Here is a 23,276-nt window from a genome sequence, read left to right as displayed (position 1 = left end):
AAAAAACACTGAAAGGTGAGGAGCTGTTAATATCACATGTACCTGTACATGAACAGTGACGATTGCAAGTCATCATGTACACGCAAGTCACCCGAAGTAACTTGTTTTGCTCTAATAAAGTGTTTTAAAGCTTTACCAATGTCTGATTTCAAGAAAGAAGACTCTTTCTCTTAGGGGCATCTAAAAAACATAAATCTGGTTTTTATTCTGATATTGAATCCAATGGAAATTTTTAAAACACAACGTACATGACGTAAGGTAAACATGGGTCACGATAACCCTTGTCTAACCTTTAATGCTTTAAAAAGTTTCATGACTGTATTTTTTTTTCTGGTTGTGCAGCTCTTGAGATATGGTCCCACTTACAGTTGACCTGGATGTCAAACCTGTCAACATGGGTCCATGGTAAACCACGACTAATCTCCAATACCCAAGGAGTCTATAACTGAAAACAGGTTTGAAAAACAGTTGTGTAGTTCTTGAGATATGGTGCAACTTCCAGTTAACCAGGTAGTAAGGGTCAAGTCGGAGTCACGGTTACCCACGACTAATCTCCAATGCCCGAGGAGTCTATTACTGGAAAAAGTTTAAAAATCGAATGTGAAATTATTGAGATATGGCCCCACTTCCAGTTGACCCAGAAGCAACAGTCAACTCAGGGTCAGGTTACCCAAGCATTCTCCTGAAGATACGCAGGGTATACTGTTCAAAACATTGATACTACACCAACTCTTTTCAGAGTTTATTTTGCCGTTCCCGCTGTCCCTGTCCCACTTTGTACCCCTTCCCTCTCCCACTCCATATCTATCGTGCCTCCCGGTCCAAGCAATCCTGTGCGTTGGCATTGTTCTATTCTTGCCACAGTTTGCCCATAACTCATGCTTTCCAGTTTTCGTGCAGGTCCTGCTAGTTCTTTCCCAGTCTTGTTTATACCCTGTAATTTCACTTTCCAATTGTGCATTGCTTCCGCTTAGTGGTTCTTTCTCCTCTTCATGGTTTGATTTTTCCCCTGTTCAGTTTAATATTTTCCTGTCCCATAAACTCAAACCATCACCGTCCCATTTAATTGGTCTTCCATGTACTGGTACTTTCAATTTCAAATTCAATGTGTTCATACATTTGATGTACACTAAAAACATGTCTTTCTTAAATCTGTACACCTTCAAGAAGCATAATTAATATAGTCCATGGCCAGACCAGATATTGGTAGCACCTGAGGTGGCAAATAATAAATGGTGGCAAATGCTTTGTAGGATCACCCCGAAGTACAAAAACATGTGATAGCAACTTCACATGAGTAGTCTGTGTTTTTCTTAGTTTTGTGTTTTCCCATTGAGTTACATGGTAATTGCATTATGTACATTCCTTTAAAAAAAAATAATAATAAGACTTGTAATGCACATATTATCCACCCTGCTGGGCGTTCAAGGCGTAGTAAAAAAATATAAAAATAAAAAACAGACACAACAAATATTAGTCCTTGAAACCTGTGACATGAGATAAGTTTTGGGAAGAGATTTGAATTTTGTGGTACAAAGATCAAAGATTAAGTGATAGAGAGTTCCAGATGTGTTTTCTAGACCGTGTCACAATGCGGGCTGCAGTACTTTGGAGGCATTGAAGACGGGAAATCTGGTTGTTAGGAAGACTGTAGGGAAGAGCATTGCCATTATCAAGACGAGAAGTAACAAATGCATGAGTGCCTTTTTCAGTGGCACTTTTATCCAAGTACTTGCGAATCTTACCTATATCAACAATGTTGTTGATGTGTGGCTGAAGTGTCAACGATGAATCAATAATAACCCCCAAGTTCCGAGCTTTCAGCGAGGGAGCTATCCGAGCATCACCATTGGAAATATATGGCACTGAAACCTCTGCTAACTGTTGACGTGACCCAAATAGAAGGAACTCTGTCTTAACATCATTTAACTTCAGGAAGTTTTGTTGTGCCCAACGTCGAATCTCTTGGATGCATTTCTTAAGTATTGCAATATATGCATCGTGGCTTTTTTTTTAGAAACCTTTATGGCATGGGTCCGGGCCCGCTTAAAGGAACACGTTGCCTTGGATCGGTCGAGTTGGTATTTGAAAAGCGTTTGTTATAAAATGTATATAGGTAGAAAGATGCTGTAAAAGTAGAATACATTGATCCACACAAACATGCCTCGAAACTGTACGGTTTTCCTTTTACCTCGTCGACTAACACAGTCGGCCATTTATGGGAGTCAAATTTTTGACTCCCATAAATGGCCGACCGTGTTAGTTCGCACAGTAAAAGGAAAACCACGCAATTTCGAGGCAAACTTGTGTGGATCATTGTATTCTACTTTTAAAACATCTTTCCAACCATATGCTTTTTATAACAAACGGTTAAAAACGCTTTTTTATAGACCAACTCGTCCGATACAAGGCAACGTGTTCCTTTAAGGGCGCGGGAAAATTTTGAATTTTAGATGCTCTGTGATGCAATCTAGGGTCAATTTAGGGAGGGGGTATTGTGTCACCCATTGCCCACAGGATTAATGCCCATATAGGGACACAGGATTTCGTCTTACACAGTGCAAAACTTGATGATAAAGGTGGTCAAAAAGGTGGGGAGACATTTGATATTGTGTCCCCCACCCTCCAAAAGGTTGGGGGACATCTCCCCCTGTTTGTTCGCGACGTAGGGGGAGGACCGTGCAGTTTCGGGGGGTGTTTGTGTTGATTATTCTGTTCTACTTTCGAATTATCTATCCGGCCGCATGCAGCTTAAGGAAGCAGATGGTTTCGGGTGCTTTTTGGCGATCAACTCGACCGATTTGGGGCAACGTGTTTCTTTAATGTTTTTCTGCCATGGCGAGCTGCCGATCACCAGATAGAACCAATGACTGACAGTTAAACAATCATATGATCAATTGATGGTCAAAGAATTTGGGACAAATATGAAGTAATGACCATTCAAGGTTTTCATTGCTTATTAGCTCATTCAACTGGAACCAGTGATCTTTGAGTTTGATCTTTTCATATTATACATCTAAGCCGCAATATTTGATTAAAACTTTGCACTCTTCAGTGATGCACTCCGAGTTTTATCATTTCATATATGGGTCATTCCATGTAAGACCAACGCACTTTTTTTTAGCTCATGTCTTCCGATTTTGATAAAAATTGCTGTGATTGTAGGTCCTTATAAGCAATGAATGCACAGCAATTTTTAGCCCGATCGGACTTACCATGTGGTCAGGGCAGAAACCACTAAAATCTGACATTTTTAGGGTAAAATACCACCTTTTTTGTAAAAATATGTTATAACCATGTCAATTCTCATCACATATATGCAAATTTGGTATCAAAATGATGGTAATTGCATGCTCAAATCAGTTCTTTTGTCAAAACAAATTTTCTGAAATGTAGGTCACTGTAATCTTTAACATGTTATCGTGACCTTTGACCCAGTTTTTGAAATAATGTATCATTCCAAAAATCAATGAAATAAAAATCTCTTGTTAGAGCATGTCTTCCTCTATCAGAATCCACTAAGAAACAGTTGGGCTCTTCAGAGTTTACAACTTTATGACTATTTTTGTACAAGTACCGTGATCTTTAATATGTTATCGTGACCTTTGACCCAATTTTTGAAACAATGCATCGTTCCAAAAATCAACAAAATAAAAATAACTTGATAGAACATGTTTTCCTCTATCACAATCAACCAAGAAACAACTGGGCTCTTCAAAATTTACAATTTTATTACCACTTTTGTACAGTTGTTAGGTCACAAACTAGTCAATTTATATACTTTACATAATAAATCCACCAACAAACCTCACTCTTCTGTTTCTAAAGTTACTTAAAGTGTTCATGGTTTGCGATTTGTTTCTTGTTGAGGGCTGATGTGGTTTAACCTGAATAAGAATTTAAACTATCAGCAGTGACGCACCCAGGATTTATTATTTAGGGGGGTGGGACATATTTTCCCCAAAAATTTCTTTTGAAGATTGTAAAACAAAAAATCAAAACAAATCAAACAAACAAATTGAATACCTTGGAGAGGCTGGGATCAATCCCCAAGACCCATCGTACCCCCCCCTTTTTTTGGGTGCACCACTGTGATTATTAGTGATCCCAGTTAGAGATTACATCAAGGTTGAGATGGAGAAGCTGTCTGCCTTTCTTCAGTAGATCATAAACTTATGCAGTCTTACTTTATCCCCCTGTGATGAATCTTGAGCAACAAGTTAATGCATAATAACTTTCTGAGAAATCCTCAAGAACAATTTGTTCACCATGCTGCAACTATGACTTCAGTGCCCATTTTAATAGAGCTGCTCAGCGGTAGATTTTGTGCTAACTGGGCGATTTCCATTTAACCGTATAGCACACGAAAAGGCATGCTAACCTTCCGATGAAGTCAGAGTTGCAGCATGGTGAACTTTGTTTCGGAAAAATGCCCCCACCACCTCCACCCCTAAATCCTGGGTGCGTCACTGCTGGTATTTTAAAGTATGATTCTCGTTAGAACCACATCAGCTCTCAACATGAAAAAATCCCAAAGCAATAAAAATTTTAGTAACTTTGGAAAGTTTTTTATTTTTATTTATTTTTAAAGTAAAGTACATGTATAAATTGACTAAATTGTAACCTACCAACTGTACAAAAACAGTCTTAAAGTTGTAAATTTTGAAGAGCCCAGTTGTTTCTTAGTGGATTCTGATAGAGGAAAACATGCTCTATCAAGTGATTTTCATTTCATTGACTTTTGGAATGATGCGTTATTTCAAAAATTGGGTCAAAGGTCACGATAACATGCTAAAGATCATAGTGACTTGTACAAAAATAGTCATAAACTTGTAAATTTTGAAGAGCCCAACTGTTTCTTAGTGGATTCTATCAAATGATTTTTATTTCGTTAATTTTTGGAATGATACATTATTTCAAAAACGGGGTCAAAGGTCATGATATTATATTAAAAATTACAGTGACCTACATTTCAGAAAATTTATTTTTGATAAAAGAATTTATTTGAGCATGCAATTCTCATCAATTTGATACCAAATTTGCATATGTGATAAAAATTGACATGGTTACAACATATTTTTTCCCAAAAGGTGGTATTTTACCCTAAAAATGTCAGATTTTAGTGGTTTCTGCCCTGACCACATGGAAAGTCCAATCGGGCTGAAAATTGCTGTGCATTCATTGCTCATTAGGACCTACAAGCACAGCAATTTTTATCAAAATCGGAAGACATGAGGTAAACAAGTGCGTTGGTCTGACATGGAATGACCCATATGCACCTTATGTAAAACTTAATATATTTACCTTTAGGTTTCAAGTCATATCCTATTCAAAGTGTTCATTGTTTTAGCTCATTCAACTGCAACCGTTGTTTAACTCTTGTTTTATCTCATCATATAAAACTACAAGTAAAAAGCAATATTTGACTGCTCTATATGTAAAAAGCAATAGTTTGAAGTCAGTTCATCATTGAAATAAGGAGTTATGTCTATGAAAATGTTTCTTTGTTTTAGATCATTCAACTGAAACCAGTGATTCAGTGTTTAAGTTTTATCTTTTCATACGAATCTACTTATTAGAAGCAATGTTTGACTTAAGTTTCAAGTCAGTACATCATTGCAATAAGAAGTTATAACCATTTAATGTTTTTCATTGTTTTAGCTCATTCAACTCAAACCTGTGATTAATTCTCTGAGTTTTATCTTTTCGTATGAATCTACATGTAAGCAGGAATGTATGACTAAAGTTGAAACTCAGTACATCATTGCAATAACGAGTTAGGCCTATACCATTTAAAGTCACCTGGAAATATAGTTTTTCTTCAAACAGTAGAGATGTTTCTGAACAAAATAATTTGTTGAGTAATTGTTTCCAACGATTTATATGTTTAAACAAATAAACAAAGTTGTGTGGGAGTGACTCCGCCTACCCATTTTGTGACGTCAATCGAGGCAGACTTTACCTCGATCGAACATCGAACATGTACGTGCAAGTACATTCAAGTCCTAGTCGTGAGTTTTACTGGCATTTTTCCGGCAATGTCGACCATGTGTATTGCTGCTGGATGCAGCAAAACAACTAAACATGTTTGCAAAGTGGTCCGGTCTGCCAACTTTTCCAGAGAATCCGGAATACACTACACATTTGACATGAAGAGAAAAGTTCTTTTCCAAAACATAACCCATCCCAACAATTTTTCCAGCTAGTGAGGAAGTCGAAGAAGGTACCTGAAAGACGTGACGAACCTAAAGAAACATTTGCCTAACGTGAACAAAATCAGGTATTGTTTCAACTTTGAGGGCATGTTCTTTGCTTGCGCCAAGCGTCACATTCTTGTGTTGGCACTGCATGCGATTCATCGCGCCTCGATTGACATCACGAACAGTGCCCTCTCGGGTCGGGCTTATTTTTAAATTTATAAATTAACATGGAAACTAATTTTTTTAAACCTTAGTTAATTGTTTATTCATAATTCCACTCATCAAAACACATATTTTAGTGACAGAAGCTTCCAGGTGACTTAAAGGTTTTTATTGTTTCAGTTTGTTCAACTGGAACCAGATTGATTAATTCTTTGAGTTTTATCTTTTCATATGAATCTACATGTAGGAAGCAATGTTTGACTTCAGTTTCTAGTCAGTACGTCATTTCAATAAGGAGTTATGACCATTTAATGTTTTTCTTTGTTTTAGCTCATTCAACTGAAACTCGTGATTAATTCTTCGAGTTTTATCTTTTCATAAGGATCTCGTACATAAGAAGCAATGTTTGACTTAAAGTCACCTAGAAAAAGATTATATGTTTCTGAACAATTAATAAATTTTTTGAGTAATTGATTGTTTTCAACGATTTATATGTTAACGATCAATATGAATTTAACAAAATGTTTCTTGCGCCTTGTTGAGAGGTATGTATCAGGACTTCCAACAAGTTAGCACTGTATGAAATCAAGTTTGACCCCAGAATTTAAACTTACATAATACTGACATGAACAGCGCCCCTTGTGTGGCAAATTAAATTGCTTTTGTATCCTTGACGATTAGTTTCATCTAGATCATTTGGACTGTTGGGGCATTTGATAGTGGTCGTCAATTCATAGTTGTTTTAACCTCACAGAACAAAGTTTGGAGAGACTGTTCACTTAGTTTTACATTCTACTCTCGCAACAGGGAGTAGAGATTTTCCCGGTGCTTCTAATCAAACGCTCTCAAACTCCTCCAAAGTGTGATCCTGCTGGAGGATCAGGATATGCCATTTTGAGGTAAATTGTTATTAATCTTCTGTTGCTTCCAGGATTTCATCTGCTCTTGCATCTCACGTTTTGCACCTACAAAATTTGTTCCATTGAGCACAAAACCACGCATAGAATTGGTGCACGAATCTGTATCAAGCGAATGCACCACCTCCAAGCGATGACTCTGTATTGTGTAATGGTACCTCTCCTGCGCTTCACTTCAAAAGCAATTGTTGCTCTAGTCAGCTCAACACTTTGGATGGTCATGTTCTTCAAATCTGGTACTCAGATCCAGTGATTCCATTGACAATTATATTGGATAAACATGGACAAAACAGTGACATGAGCTTTTCATAGATGCCCAAACAGTACACTCCTATCACGTCTGTCATAGAATTTAACTGCATATCTCTATGTGAAATGAATGTAGGTCATCAAGGTGCATCATACAGGCCGGCTGGAGGCCGTTTTCTGGCATTATTAACAAGCCTTGAAGTGTGACGTCAGATGTTCAAGCTACAATGACACAAACTTCAGAAGAGCGCCACCATTTGACATACCGACGTTATTAGATGAATCCAGACTACTCAAAGGAACAATGCCTCACAATTTTTTTTTTATCTCATAAAAAAAGGAGTCAACTGCTCAGTTTTTACTTTTTTTCACGTTTTTACCATTTGAAACACATGTAACTCATCCTGGCGCTGAAATTTAGAGAAATCAATCGCAAAATTTGTTTTTAAAAATTGCTGTGATTTATTTTTTAGATGATGTTTAGCACCTTACTTTGGGTTTGTTTGTTCATTGTACATGTATGTTGTGCTTCACATGTATCAATAATAGAAATTGGTAATGTGAAAAGTATCCTGCCCGCGGCGCTGCGAAATCCGACTGTCCGCTTGCGCTGGTTACCTCGCCCCCTTCAGAGACGAAGTTGCGCAGGCCTGGTTGCATGGGCGCAGCCATTTTGTTATCACGTCAAGTCAACGTGTTAGCTAGCAAGCCGTGCACGCCATGTTAGCACGGTCAGTTGGGCTGAAAACACAGGCCATTCTGTTAAATAATTTCAGTGAAAATTACTGAACTTCTTTTATAATTTTGTTGTTGTTGAACAGTTTAAAAACAGCAGTGAGTAAGATTAGATTTGGATTTACCAGATTTCCTGCTTTTTTAATCAACATTTCAACGACGCAACCATAAAACAATCACTCGAAGTTGCCTCGAAAACCCTGACCACATTGCGACTATACAAAACCATGGAGCAATAAACTAGTTTATTGCTCCATGACAAAACACAACGCTCAAAACACACATTACACAACACACTTGCAAATTACACGTCATTGCCCGTCATCAGCAGGCAGCATGAACTCCATGCACGCGTGGTATGATAGAGGCGAATTCACACGCATTTTCGTTCCGATTATTTTAGGTACCAATCTCATCTCCACGATCCTACAAACCATCGCACTCTGGATTTTTCTACTATGACGTCAGTATCGGTAACTGTGTGACACGCGGTGCAGTGCACCTTTTACCGCATACATTCTGCAGTTGCTTTGTAGATTGGTTCCGCAGTTTTTCCCAACTCGACGGCGGCAAACTTGACGACAATCTTTTTTCCATCTAGAAATTCAAGGGCACATCGTTTGTAGATTGGTTCCGCAGTTTTTCCCAACTCGACAGCGGCAAACTTGACGACAATCTTTTTTCCATCTAGAAATTCAAGGGCACATCGTTTGTTCGTTGTAGAGTTTGTTTGAAACATCGAGACTTTTTTGGATTTCAATGTTCAGATGTTTACATCTCATGGGTGTTAATGCAGTTGACAAAACAATGTTTATTTTCCGCTCAAAAGGATCAAAAACTGGTTCATATTTCTTTTCAAATCTCAAGTCGGTTTTGCTGTAGACCTAAATTTATTTTTCAATGCATGGTACGTTTTTTTTCCCAGTGGAACTACTTAAATGGCACTGTCTTTCGTAACTGTTTGTTCTTTATTCTCCACAGACTGGAAGACTTAAACGTTATGAAACCTTAACACATACTAAGGAAAACATTAATTACCATGATCAGTCAGTTTAAATTAAGCAAACAATTATGGTACATGTAAATCACTCTTGGCATATTGATGGTTGCAAATACTTGTGTGAATCGTTATTTTACATTAACTAATTGATTTGTTTAAAATAAATACAAAAACTATTATCAGCATCTTGACCTTAGGCCTATAGTTCTGAAAACGAATGGACAAGAATGGAAAGAAAACTAACATTAGTAAATGATAACTCTTAATTTCTTCTTCAATACCTCTTCATTTTTTTTTTAGTCTTTAAGCAAAACTTTGTATAAAGAGTAACACATGGCAAAAAATATGTTGTTGACAGCAAACTTGTACTGCATTATTTGATCGCTTTTGAATCATTTCATTCTAAATGGGTCCAAGCGCAGCTCCATGTCCAAGTAACTGCTTTGAACTGGCCTAATATTGACCCAGAAACATTTCATAGAGTTAAATAGCTGACGTCGATCACCTTTACAATATCTGTGCTTTAAAGGCTCTCATTTTCAAGTTGAAAACAAATCAAAAATTAAATCAACATAGTTTACTTGTCACAGAAATAGGTACCAGAAATGCATCAAAGACCGCCAGAGAGCACATACAGTAGCCAGAGCTTCCAGGGCCCTTAAGAGGGGGGGGGGGGGGGGCGGGGGGTGAGACAGATTTGGCAGTGCGCGCTCGTATTGTGGGCTACGCACACGTTTCTATTTTTCTAGTGATTTTAGGTTGCACTCCCACTTTTTCAGTTTGCACTCCCACTTTCCAAATTCCTGGCTAAGACACTGCGTCAAGTGGTGCCTGCACCCTGCTGAATTGAGGCGCCCTGGATCACTTTCAGGGAACCCGTGGGTTGAGGGAATGTGTTGTTTGTGGCGTCACAGTCAAAGCAAGAGCTTGTAGTAACTTTGGGGTTGGGGCTACCCTTGGGTTGTCATAGGTCTGCGTTGTTGCATATACCCGTAATGCGCTCTTTATAATGTCACTAAGCATGCTAAGTAACCTGGCGCATACAGTCGAAGCATTTAGAACAATGCACAGGATCGCCTATGCTACGGAGGTGGGGGTTATTAGAGCATGTGGGACTGGGACAGGGAATGGGCAAACAGTGTGGTACATCTGTGTGGGAAGGGGGACAGTGGAACAGCAAAAAATGAAGGGAACAAATTAAAAGGACTGGGGGAACAAAACGGAAAAGGAAAAGGGACTAATGATGACATGGGACAGGAAAACAGTTCACTGAATAGCTCGGGAAAACATGAGTTAAGGGCAGGTAAACTGTGAGGTTGAATGGGGGATAATAGAGGATATGGGACAGGAAAATGTTAAACTGAATGGGGGAAATCAAACCGTGAAACGGTAAAAGAACCACTATACGCTACACTAAAAAACATGAGAACTGGGTATAATTGAGACTGGGAAAGACACGAAAATGAATCAGTTATGGGCAAACTGTGGCATGATCAATCACAATTGCATGCAGTGCCAATACAAGATTGTGACGCTTGGCGCAAGCTAAAGTATGCCCTCAAAGTTGAAACAATACCTGATTTTGTTCACGTTAGGCAAATGCTCCTTTTAAAGTCACCTGGAAATATACATTTTTTTCTTTCAATCGTAAGAGTATATGCTTACGAACAATAAAACAATTTTTTTTGTAATTGTTTGTCACGATAAATATAAAACTAAAAGGGACTGTGAAATGAGAAATGGAAAAAGACAGACTATTTGATTTCACAAAGCCATGGTAATTTGTATTGTGACACTGCCCTCCACTACCTCCCCACCCCCCCCCCATACATTTGCAGCATTTTATATGAAAAGCTTTCTAGCAATCCCGCTAGTTTTAGTAATGATGTCACTGTGGCTGCTGCAAAGTTTGAGTGACCTGGTGTCTTGCCAAAAAGTGTCTGCTGACAATGAAAAAGTGTCTGCTCATTAGCATATTGCGAGCCGATCTATATGACGTCATATTGTTTGGTAAATAGTGTCGGCGGTTTAGCATTCATCGCATGTGCATGTCCAACCCTTCTCACCTCGCAAGTTGTGGTACGGTACAGATGAAAAAAAGTATCCCTTACAAAATAATGTCCATTTTCGGCCATGATTGTCATGATTGTCGTGGAGGAACTTCTGCCGCCAATTACTTCCATTCAAGCCCAAACTGTCAACTTAGCTCCCAAAATATTGGACGTAATTTTTTTTAATACTGACCATAAATGAAATCTGCCAAAAACTGCTTTCTGTGTGCATGCAATGCAAACGTGAACTGCAGCAGCACAGCGCCTAGCCCACCTTGTTGAGCTGTAAATGGCTCTCTTTTAGTTTTAACATCGGTCTCATCACAGTCGCCACTGCTATAAAAATTCTGTGTCAAATCAACCAGATGAAACTTCATCAGATTGGATGTGGCTAAAATGAACATAAAAAAAGCTAAATCATAGTCCATGTCATTTTCGAGATATGACCCATTAAAATTTGCTTGAGGCGCCCATTTTGTGCGCGCACGAGACGGGAAATGTGATTCTTGTAAAAAACTTTGGAAGCTGATAATTTAGTTTATGTACCAGGTAGAGAGCTCAAGTTTAGTATTCCATCTTACTTGCCATTTGGAAGTCAATGCTTTTTTATAAACTAAATTATTCTCCATTTATAATCTTTTGAACAAATGAGTCACCTGTCAGAAAGATTTCTAGGAAGTCTGGTAACAACATCGACCACTGGTTGACATATGGTCGCCTGCGAAACATCAATCTGAGTTACTTCATTCATTCAATGCAAATTCGTGTGATTTGTTTCGGTTTTGTCCTGGCACCCAGCCCCTTCGAACCCCTGCACAGCAATGAATGAACCACTCCGGAGAACCATGCTTAGCACAATACGAAAGTAACCCGACCAAAAAGGTCGGATCGAATGCTGATTGTGCGGGCAAATGGCAATGGGTGAACCAATCCGGAGAACCATCTGCGAAACACTGTCCATTGAGCGGCCTGTCAGAAAGATTTTTAGGAAGTCTGGTAACAACATCGACCAGTGGTTGACACACGGTTGCTGCCAAAACTTCCTCCAATCAGATGACTTGTAAGTGGGAGTAAGTGGGGGTCAGGGTTTTGTAGACTTGCAACCCGACGTCTGAAACGACACAATCGTGTTGAATTCCACAACAATGTTGTTGAATAAAAGATATGTTAAATTTGCATCGGGGATAAAGAATATTGATGTTGTTGAATTCGGCAAGGACGCCACTAACTTCAATCCAAGATGGCGCGGGTTACGCTTTTAATAGTATAGAAGTTAGCACATATTCAATTTGTTGATGTGGGCAATTCCACGCAAGTGCGACACGAGGGTCAACATTTTCAAATGCTTTTTGCTCAAACATCTTTTGCAAAGTTGATCTAGAGTGTGTTTTGAAAAAAAATGATCCAGACCAAATATTTTGAAAGTAACAGCACTCTGAAGTTGACGCTACGTTAAATGGGACCAATCATAGGTAAAAACACAAAATTTATTTCTTTTTGTAGTTTTCATTAATCTAAAGGCACTCATTTTATTTTGTTTGGTAAAAATAACAACTCTCAGTGTCTATATTTAGGAAAACACCTTTAATTAATATGAAACTAATGTTAGATACCTACATTGTAGTATGTGCCATCAAATGAACACTTTTGTTAGGCTTAGTGTAATGTCAGTCACAAACAATGAAGATTTTTGTCATAAAAGTATACATGGTAGCAATTAAAATCTGTTCTTCATTATTTCCTTAGTAGGGGGTCAGGGTAGAGCAACAATGTTATCAAACAGGTAAATAATTGTTGTTTAATTTTTTTTATTAATTAAACAAAAGTGTAATGTCAGTCACGTTTTATGTCAGTCACAACAATGTAATGTCAGTCACGTTATTACACAAGCTAATTAAAAAGATCTTGGATGGACTATTAAGTTGTCTTTTACTCACAATGCAACTTAAATGAAGCTATATAATCCTGAAACAATGCTCTTGGATCTGTTTATTTGTATTTTTAGTCCAATTCGTCCATATCTTACAGGTAAGTGAATAATGAATTTGTAAGGTGAACTGTACTCCAATCCATACATGCTTAAGGCGCATTATTCATTGTGAATATTTGTCATTGACCGAAGTAAAAGCAATACAATTGTTTCCTTTTTTAAAGTAAGGTCACCATTATTACAAGAGTCTCACACTACACAAGTTTTACAAGAGAGTAAGGAGGATACTACAAGACAGCAGCAGAGATGGGTTGCCGAGTGCATGAAAACGAAGGAAGCGTACATGTAGGTCAACAAAAGGACAAAAAGAGGAGTTCAAGCTATTTATACATGTAAGACTGATTAGAAGAAATTCTTTTCAGAGATGTGTAAATCGAAATAGAGAGAGGGTATCCAGATGTCATAATCTTTTAAGAAGCAGAGAGCAGCTCAATCTCCTTCAAAGTTGAGGATACTTAAACAGCTCCTACACACACTAGATCGACTTGATGGATACGAAGTGCTGTTTCGATGGGAAGGACAAGACTGTTTTGTGGAATATTGTACTTGAATGTGTGCAAAGTAAATGTGAACTGATCTGCTACTCCACCAAGGTGGAGATTACAAAGTGGTGTTGGTTGGTTCAACCTTAAATTATGTCAAGATTTAACAACACAGGTCTCAAAATACCCACTCCACCCACAGCAATTGCCGCAGTGCCCCGTGCTTTGCATTGGTGCCCTTCTTCAAAGTTTCAGTACAAATTTACAATTTCGTTGCAGAGTGCCCTTTACATGAGGAACATTGCAGTGCCCCTTGAAGAGCCATGTTCAAGGCCTGGTAACAATGTAGCCAATACCTTGGAAACTGACCACCCTCTGACAATGTTAGTGTTCAATTGTTTTGTGCTTTCATATGGTATCTATTTTGATCTAAGTACATTTTATAGATTGGCTTGTTAACTACACAGTTTTCTAAGCAGTAATTAAAGTACTGTAGATTAAGGTGTTGCAAATTGAACAAATACAATGAATAGAATCTTACAGAATATTGCCTATTTATGTACATTAAGAGACATTATGTTTTGATTACAATAGTAGGCGTGTGTTTTTAGCAGACATACAAATGTATCCCAAAGCTTGAAAATTCTGAAATAGCTGAAATAGCAGTTTTACACTTTTCAGTCTTTTCTTCTCTCAGTTTTCTCATGCATGTGAAAAGCTATTACACAATTGTTACTATACTGATAGTAATTTATTTCACTAAAAAAGGGAGCACCCATCTCTTCCTTCACGTGTCATTTTTTTCTCAATAAAAACTTCATCCAAATTCCCAAAATGCAAAAAATAGCAGCTAAAATGTTAGCTCTTTAATAGTACGTTTTATCACAATTAATGCATGTTTCAAACTTTAAACATGTAAAACATTATAGTTATTCCCTTAATAACAGTTCATTGATACTATCTTATGGACAGAATTTTTTTATTTTGTTTTGCTAAATTGTTGTTACTGTTATTCCCGCAGATGTTATGAACGCGTAATGTCGGTCACGGTAATGTCAGTCACGTAGGTTAATTTGCATAATTATCAAAAAATTCATGAATACTTTTTCCCATGTAACTACAAGTTTTGGTTACCCTATCAGATATAATGTTAATATGGATTTAGATCTGTAGCACTTTTAACTTGAAGTGAAATTTTAAAAACATATCAACACTATTTGGTTGCATTGCTTTTGTAATGTCAGTCAGGGCAGTTAACGACACCCTTAGTCGGAAAAGCTGAACATGAAATTTAAAAGTTTCAATGCTGTATTGTGTATTCAGGTCCTAGTATCCCCCATGCCAAACATGGTTAAGATGGTTGTCATTGTTTAGACATGAAAGCTGATTAGATATTCAAAATTAGTAAAAAATGTAATGTCAGTCACGCTGGAATTGCCCATGTGATGAATGCTTGCAGTTTGGCTTGAATGGTCTTTAAGTCTTCACCAGGAAGCATGATAATATCTTGGAATGGTATCCAACAATCAGCGGGTGTTTTGTGGACAAGAGAGTGCATTAGAGTTCTTGGTTCATTTTGTGCCATTGAAATGTGCACGTTTTAATACATTTTTAGTATACTACCCACATTGAAAGTAATGTCCCGTCTAAACCATATAATAAAAAATTATCACAAAAATCACTTTTTGTGTCTTGCGGGTGCACAAAATGACCGCCTCGACCAAATTTCAATGAGTCATATCTCGAAAACGACATAGAGTATGATTTAGCTTTTTCTTATTGAGCCACATCCAATCATTCTGATGAAGTTTTATTAAAATCTGAGAGGGTCACCTGGGAACGATGATCAAATCATGGTACTGAACACTCTGCTGAGCATTCTGGAAAAAAAATAGGCTTAAAGAAGCCATGTATCTTATAGGGCCTATTATTTTCTGATTTTTTTTAAAGATTTGTTTTTAACCCTCATTAATCCATATTAATATAAATATTAAAATTAACCATCGGCTTGGTGGTTCAATTATCACTTTTTAGTTATACACTTTATTATAATTATAAAGGGGGAAAATGTATGAAAGTAAATTAAAAATCAGATTTGAGAGCCAATGATTATTCACACTTTTGTTTTTTTCTTCTTCTTTTTTTTGCAAATTACCATGGTAATTTTTAAAATGTCATTAAAAATATTTTGAATAAAATGAAGACAACTGCTGGCTACAGAGTCATACACAGAGTCTCACAGAACACTTATTGTCACTGCAGATGTTTCTTCCACGTTCATGTATGGCTTCAACGCAAGGGCGTCGATGGGTGGGGGACGGGGGGACATGTCCCCTCCCCCCCCTTTTTCGGACTGGGGGGGGGACATCATATCAAATCAATTTTAACTTTGACCTCTATTATCTCTCTGCGCCAACGAGATCCCACGCACTTTGCACTTAAATTTGTTTTAGGGATGCAAGCTCTTTCATTTAAACTTGTTTAATTCATGGGATCTTATAGACGCGTTGAGTTATGAGGCGTTGAAAATGGCACGAGGGCACTGTTCGTCAAAGGTTCAGGTGCGCGTAACATAACGCGCCAACGAGATTTACTTTTTTTTACTTTTGTTATGAGCCCAACTGGAGGTTTCAAAAAATGTTTTACTTTTGTTGGGATGACCTTGGCACACATGTTTGTGTTTACAGGGAATGTACTATTCGTTTTTCGAGGGTTTTTAGTCCGAAACTTTGATAACTGGTGACTCCAAAACCGAAAGCGTCAGCAAAATAAAATTTTGGATTTATTCGTTTGGTATGATGATGTATCACTCTAATTTTTTAGAAGAAGATCTGAGAACCCATGAATCACCACTTGGTACACTTACAGGCAGGGACTCTTAAGCAAAACGACATTAAGTTTCCTTTTGAATAAGTCCATTCACAAAATTGATTAGAGCAGTGTGTCGGTCAGGTCTCAGAATGTACATTTTGCCAAATCCATTTTGTAGCCTAATTTAGCAATCGGCCCGTCGGGTTGGTTACTGTAGATAATATTAACAAAAGAGACCTCATGCAGCTGAATGGGGTACATTTTTAGGAGTTTGTCTATTGACCCAAACTGGACGTAACAAACCCTTAAAACATGCTTTCTGAAAGTGAAATAAGTTAAGAGAAAATTAAGGAGTGAGGAGTTTATTCCTAGAGCAGCGTTAACATGAACGCGGTCAAAAATTGTGGCGTTTGTCGTTAAAATTTCACGAGATGCAATTGGCCCAAAGTGACAATAAACAAAACACTTTTTTGACGTTCACGTTAAGTGCTCCCGTAACGTGCAGCCTATTGACCAGAAAGTTTACAAGACCAATTCAGATGAGAATAAACTAAAAAGAGGCCTACACTCTTACCATCCCCCCCCCCCGACAAAAAAAAAAACCAGTAGATAAATTAGACTTGTGGCACACAGCATGTTCCGAAAACTCGCTTTACTTATAGTGCTGTAGCAACGCTATGTATCGTGGGACGTGAAAATTTCATTTTTTGACGATGTTTTGAAAAAAGGAAATGCAAGCATTATGAATGCATGTTGAGTATGTGGGGAAAGTTTTGGTAGTGTAGTACAAAAGAAACTTTAGTTATTGCTGGCTAACGGTCAGTTCCACCTATCAACGCTGATTTGAAAAACGTGTAGCGTTAAGGAGGCCCAAAATATTAAACCCCTATAAGGCTCACGGGGGAGCCTTAGTTTCTAGAAGTATGCATTAAGGTACGTCGTCTAACCCAAAACGAGGTGGGTACAGCCACTGCAAGTAGTGGCGGACGTGCGAAATAGCTCCATTTTGGGTTATAATTATGAAGCAATACATAAATATTGAGAGAGGCGATAACACCCTCACCCACATTACATTTCAAAATATTAGTGTAAAGGATTTTCATCATCTAGCTGGATGCCGCGCGAAGCGCGGCATCCAGCTAGTGTATGTAATGTATGTACTTTGAATAGGAATAGGCAAGTAGGGCAACTTTGAGCGGAGCCTGAAAGCAAGCCAAAATTATTGTATCTCTAATATTTTTATATTATTGAGAAAACATATGGGAGTACATTTTCACCGAAGTTCATCTCCAGATCACATGATCCACAAGGTCAAATCCAAGGTCAAAGTAAAAGTCAAAAGGTTACTAAACCTAAACATGTTCCTACAAAAAAAGTACTGGCAGATTTGGAAAGCTAAATGCAATTTACTTTCAAAAGACACCAATTTCAACAAATTTGACCCAATGGTTACTGATTTATGGTTGTTTGAATGTCAGAGGTCAGGTGCATTTTGACCGAAATCAACAAGAAAGTGCATGCCGTAGCACAAAAAACGTTTATCAGATAGAGCTGAAAATTGAAGTTTGAGCTTGTTGAGCCATTATTACCCCATAAAAAAACATTGCGCAAATTTAAAGAGGGTAGGGTTTAAAATTGTCTTTTTCTTGGGTGATTCGACACGGAATGACCCTTTGATAGAATCTCGGTTTTACATGAGGGAAACAAGTTCCCAAATCCATTGAATGATGTTATTGTTAATTATCACCCCCTGTAACTCGCCTCCTTGTCAAACAAAAAATTAGTCTTGGTGCAAGACGTTTCTCGTTTCCTTTTCACACACACCGCGGCCAATTCACCGACAGCGCGCGCAACGACTCATCGGAGAAACACAGTACACAACCGAATGTCAGCGTGGTGTTGTGGCTGGGCTTCTTACTTCGCGCGAAGACGTGTCAAATTACTCATAGGCTTAGATATAATAATGGTCGACAACCGGTTGATTTTGACCAAGCTGTGTGAGTATGATACGGAAGTTTCGGGTGTAGTGTTTAGTTTCTTCTGCATAAAAAATACTTTCAGGCACTAGGCCTGGGCGATTTAATCGAATATGCGGTTAATGCGAATAGGTTTTCCTATCCGTAACCGCGAATGCCTTTTTTTTCTTAACCGGATATCCGCATAGGGCGTAGCCTTGCTCAAGGCAGTCGCATTATTCGCTCCGAAAAGACGCCGCTGTAAACCCACCCGTATACCCTGTTCATGGTGCGTGCGATCACACCGCATGACCCACCCGTATACACACTGTCAGATCGTACGAATACTGTTCACACAAGTCATCGCACTCGTACTGCTAACCGCATGCGGAGGCCGTCAGGCCGACAGCCTTGTCGGGTCTGTATCTTCCAGGTTTAATGTGTTATATTGAAAAAATTCCACTAGTGGCAAAATTGGGGGGGCTCTCGGATATGCTAGTATGCAGCTCATGAATATGTATATCGTTCGTCAGACCTATCAGACAACACAGGATGTGAGGCAAATGAATTATTCATTTTGACGTCCAATCACGCACGCCTTTAATGCTCGCTGAGCGTCCGTGGTGGTGGTGAGTGATGATGTAGACATGTTTCGTCTTTCGCGGGCATTATGGTAATGAGCTGACCGTGGGAACTCTTCGCTTATTATAGTAATAAGGTCAGTGGCTTCAACACAGACCCTACAAGGCTGTCGGCCTGACAGCCTCCGCATGCGGATAGTGTACGGGGGCACTGTGTCGTGCCCATGTTACACAGAGTGAATACGGGTAGTTTTTATACAACGGCGGTCTTCGGCATTACGTGTCCGGCCCTCTAAAACCCGACCCGACCAAACCTTGTATCTGGTCGGGTCGGGACGCATACTTTTGGAGGTTTTTAAAGTGAGAAAAATCAGCTGGGAGTTGGGGGATTAAGATCGTTATCACCACTAATCCGATAAGGTTTGACAAAGCCATCCTGCCTGAAGGAATCCATGTGAATTTATTTCAATTGAAGCGCCCTCTCCAGTTCATCCAGCCAGCATGCCTTCGCGACCGCCCGCAGGAAGCAGATAGCCAAATTCCACAAGTTATACCACCAGAAGCAGAGATCCTCTATATCTCACTTCAATCGCGCACCCTCCGAGAAGATGAGATCTCCTATATCTCTATTCAATCGCGTCCCTGGGCAACCCACAGGATCTCCTATATCCTTACGGCCACCAGTTCACCTCCATAGTCAACGCGCTTTTCAGAAACACACCGTAGTCAACCTTAGCAACCGGAGTATCACGGAAACCGAGACCAGCGTCCTGTCCCTGGGTATGAACTTTGCCCAGCCCCCCAAGTCCATCCCCACCGAAGAAATTATCCAGTCTACTGAGCAAGCCCTCAAACACCTCAGCAAGACGGAGAAGATTGATGTCCGGATCAAGATTAACGAGGTTCTGCGGAAGGCGAAACCAGCCAAGTCCAACCTTTCCAAGGTTGAGCAGGCGGCCCTCCGAGAACTTCACAGGGATGAATCCATTTACATCTTGCCTGCTGATAAAGGGAATGCCACTGTCATCATGGACCGCACAGAGTACACTGACAAGGTAAGCAACATTTTATCATCTGGTTCATACCACCCCCTCCCCAAGGACCCCACACCGAGCATCGAGAAGAGGGTTGCCAGCAAACTCCTTTCCATCCACCGGTCTGGAGCTCTCTCCGTCCCACTCTATCGTAGGCTCCGCCCATCCAGCTCCACCTGTCCCAGGTTCTTCGGCAATCCCAAGATTCACAAGCCGGAAGTTCCCCTCCGCCCCATAGTTGCCTCGAGGGGTTCCCCCACCTACGACACCGCCAAGTACCTAGCTAAAGTACTTCGACCCCTGGTGGGTCTCACTGAACACCATGTTTCCAATTCCACCCAGTTTGTTGACATTACCCGCAACCTAACCCTACAACCCACTGATATCTTGGTAAGTTTTGATGTGGAATCTCTCTTCACCAATGTGCCCACTGATGAAGCTTGCTTCTTGGCCAAGGAGAGATTATCACATGACCCATCCCTCCCTGATCGTACTGGTCTTTCACCTGACCAAATTCATGATTTGCTTTACACATGCATTTCCTCCAGTTGTTTTCAATTCCAGGGCAAGTACTACGAGCAGACAGCTGGGACCTCCATGGGATCCCCTATATCCCCGGTTCTAGCTGACATATTCATGGAAGAGTTCGAGTCCTCATCACTCCTCACCGCTGACCTCCGACCCAGCCTGTGGCTCCGCTACGTAGACGACGCCTTTGTTGTGTGGCCCCACGGTCAGGACTCTCTCCATGAATTTCTGCAGTACCTCAACCAACAACACTCAAGTATCAAGTTCACTATGGAGCAAGAACATTCCGGAAAGTTACCCTTTCTGGATGTTCTCATCACAAGAAACCAAGACGGCACCCTGCATCACAGCATTACCCGGAAACCCACCCACACCGACCGTTACCTACATCAGCGATCTTTCCATCATCCAGCTATCAAGTCGTCAGTCAACCGTGCGCTGGTTCGACGGGCTTATACCATTTGTGATCCGGATAGCCTCCAGCATGAGTTGCAGCACATCACCACTTCTCTACAGCGGAATGGATACAACGCCAAGCAAGTCAAGACAAGCAAGCCCGTCCCCCCCCGACCAAAGGGTCTCCTATACCCAAGGTCAAACACACACACCCACAGTTAGTTTACCATACCTAGGTCCCCCCTCTCATCGCCTCCAACGCATCTTCAAGGAAGCAGGTATCAAGGTGTATCACTCCGCCCCGAAGAAACTCCATGGCTCTCTCCAATCGCACATGGACAAGAAGGACCCCTCCGCCCGTGCCGGAGTCTATTGCATTCCATGCGAATGTGGTAAGGTTTATGTCGGGGAAACCGGGCGTAACCTTCCCACTAGACTTAAGGAACACCGAGCACACGGAAGGAGGGGGGACTTCGATAAATTCGCCATCGTCAAGCATTCCCACATCACTGACCACTGAGTGAATTGGGATGCTGCAGAAATCATCGCTCCCATCCAGGCGTGGCACCCTAGACACATTAGAGAGGCCATCGAGATCCACAAGCATGACACCGTACCCCAAGACATCGGCTTCCACATCAGTGACATCTGGCTCCCCCTTCTCCCGACCAATGGATCTTCTATCTCCACGGTCACCCCCTAGGCCCAACATTAGACTGCTTTGGGTCATCTATACCCTCAGTCACCTAGGCCCCACACCCTCACTATCCCCTGTGCGTGTTCCTACTGACACGGTTCAGTGAGCACACACCCCCCACACAACACCCAAGGCTCCACAACAGGTTTCACCACGCATCGAGTTCACTTCCCGCCTACATTTCCCGCCTTCATGCATCACCGCTGATCCACCTCCTAGTACTTAAGCAGCATGCAGCATCAGAGTCCAGCATTCTCCAGAAGACGATCAGAGCATACTGATCGAAACGTCGAGTTAACCCAACGGTTCTTTTTCAGAACCACCCCAACTCATTTAGAGATGTTATTACATGGTGTTACCGCAAACTCTTCTATATCTTATCTCCACCATGCAAAGTTTCAAATCCTACTTAAAAATTGGTTAACTCACGTGTTTCTTATTGTTGATATTTTTGACGGGAAAAAAAGACGCACGGAAAATTAGCGATTTTTTTTTTCTTTTCTTTTTAATTGTCGGACTTTGATCGTCTTTTGCTGTTAAATTATTTGTCAGCATCCCCCACCACCTGCGCATTCAAAAGTTAAATAAATGCCCCTCCAAATATGAAATTTTTATCACCTCAATTATCTAACAGGTTGTTGAGGTCTGTCAAAAATGCTGATGTCAGGGACTCAAAATCTTCTACCTTGATTTATTTGAAAGGCCTGGGCTGTCAAAATTGTGTATTTAATATCTTGCTAGGTACCTCTTAGTTTATTACAATGTATAAATCAACAAAATAGCTTTCACTTATGAAAATATCATGGTCTGAATTTCAGACTGGAATGTGCTCGGAATTTCCCGAGCGATCAGCACACGGACCAAGACGTTTCTCCGGGGGGGTGAGTGGACTATAAGTCAGGTGAGTCGTTGCGCGCGCTGTTGGTAAATTGATCGCGGTGTGTGTGAAAAGGAAACGAGAAACGTCTTGCACCAAGACTAACAAAAACCAGGCAGGAAGAAGTTTAACACAGAATCTAAATGTAAAGGTAATGGTATGGGTGAAAATAATGTATGGTATTTTTAAAACTTGCTCGCCCGTGGCCCCCCTCCCCCTCCACACTTTTCAGTAGCGCTCGACGCCCTTGCTTCACCGGGAATCCATTCTTTCTCGTTTACCTTGAAAACCGGAAAAACTTAAAAACAAATGGGACCAGTTGAACTTGAAGTTGTCAAAGATCGGTGTGTGGTGTGAAAATTTCATTATGTTTGCACCTACTTCATAAACATATGAAGATAATTAGGGCCGGCATCGCTTGATAAAATGATATGGCACTATTTATTGTTCCCAATTCAAAGAAAAAGGCATAGTTAAAATTGGTAAGACTTTAAGACTAAGTAAGACTGAGAAGAGTAAGACTAAGATTTTAATTAGAGGAGATAGGTTGTTGCGGTAGGCCCTAATAATTTAATCGGCTCAAATAACTACTATTTTGTTCAATTACCATT

The 23,276-nt window shown here is 39.9% G+C and overlaps 3 protein-coding genes across 3 annotated transcripts in view; 1 reads left to right on the top strand and 2 right to left on the bottom strand.

Annotated features, from left to right (window-relative positions):
- The window catches only part of LOC139954245 (U6 snRNA-associated Sm-like protein LSm3), a 514,674-nt gene that overhangs the window by 445,978 nt on the left and 45,420 nt on the right, over window positions 1–23,276 (bottom strand). The gene's annotated exons all lie outside the window — the stretch shown is intronic.
- The window catches only part of LOC139954240 (methylglutaconyl-CoA hydratase, mitochondrial-like), a 70,234-nt gene that overhangs the window by 46,543 nt on the left and 415 nt on the right, over window positions 1–23,276 (bottom strand). The window lies entirely within an intron of this gene.
- Window positions 617–21,313, top strand: LOC139934090 (uncharacterized). The gene is made up of 3 exons (XM_071928381.1): window positions 617–697; window positions 7,170–7,261; window positions 19,609–21,313. The coding sequence occupies exons 1-3, from the start codon at window positions 617–619 to the stop codon at window positions 21,311–21,313; spliced, it is 1,878 nt and encodes a 625-aa protein (XP_071784482.1).

Source organism: Asterias amurensis, chromosome 2, assembly GCF_032118995.1.
Source record: "Asterias amurensis chromosome 2, ASM3211899v1".
Classification (NCBI taxonomy): Eukaryota; Metazoa; Echinodermata; class Asteroidea; order Forcipulatida; family Asteriidae; genus Asterias; species Asterias amurensis.
Note: the sequence above shows the minus strand (reverse complement) of the source record. Positions and strands in the feature narration are given on the sequence as shown.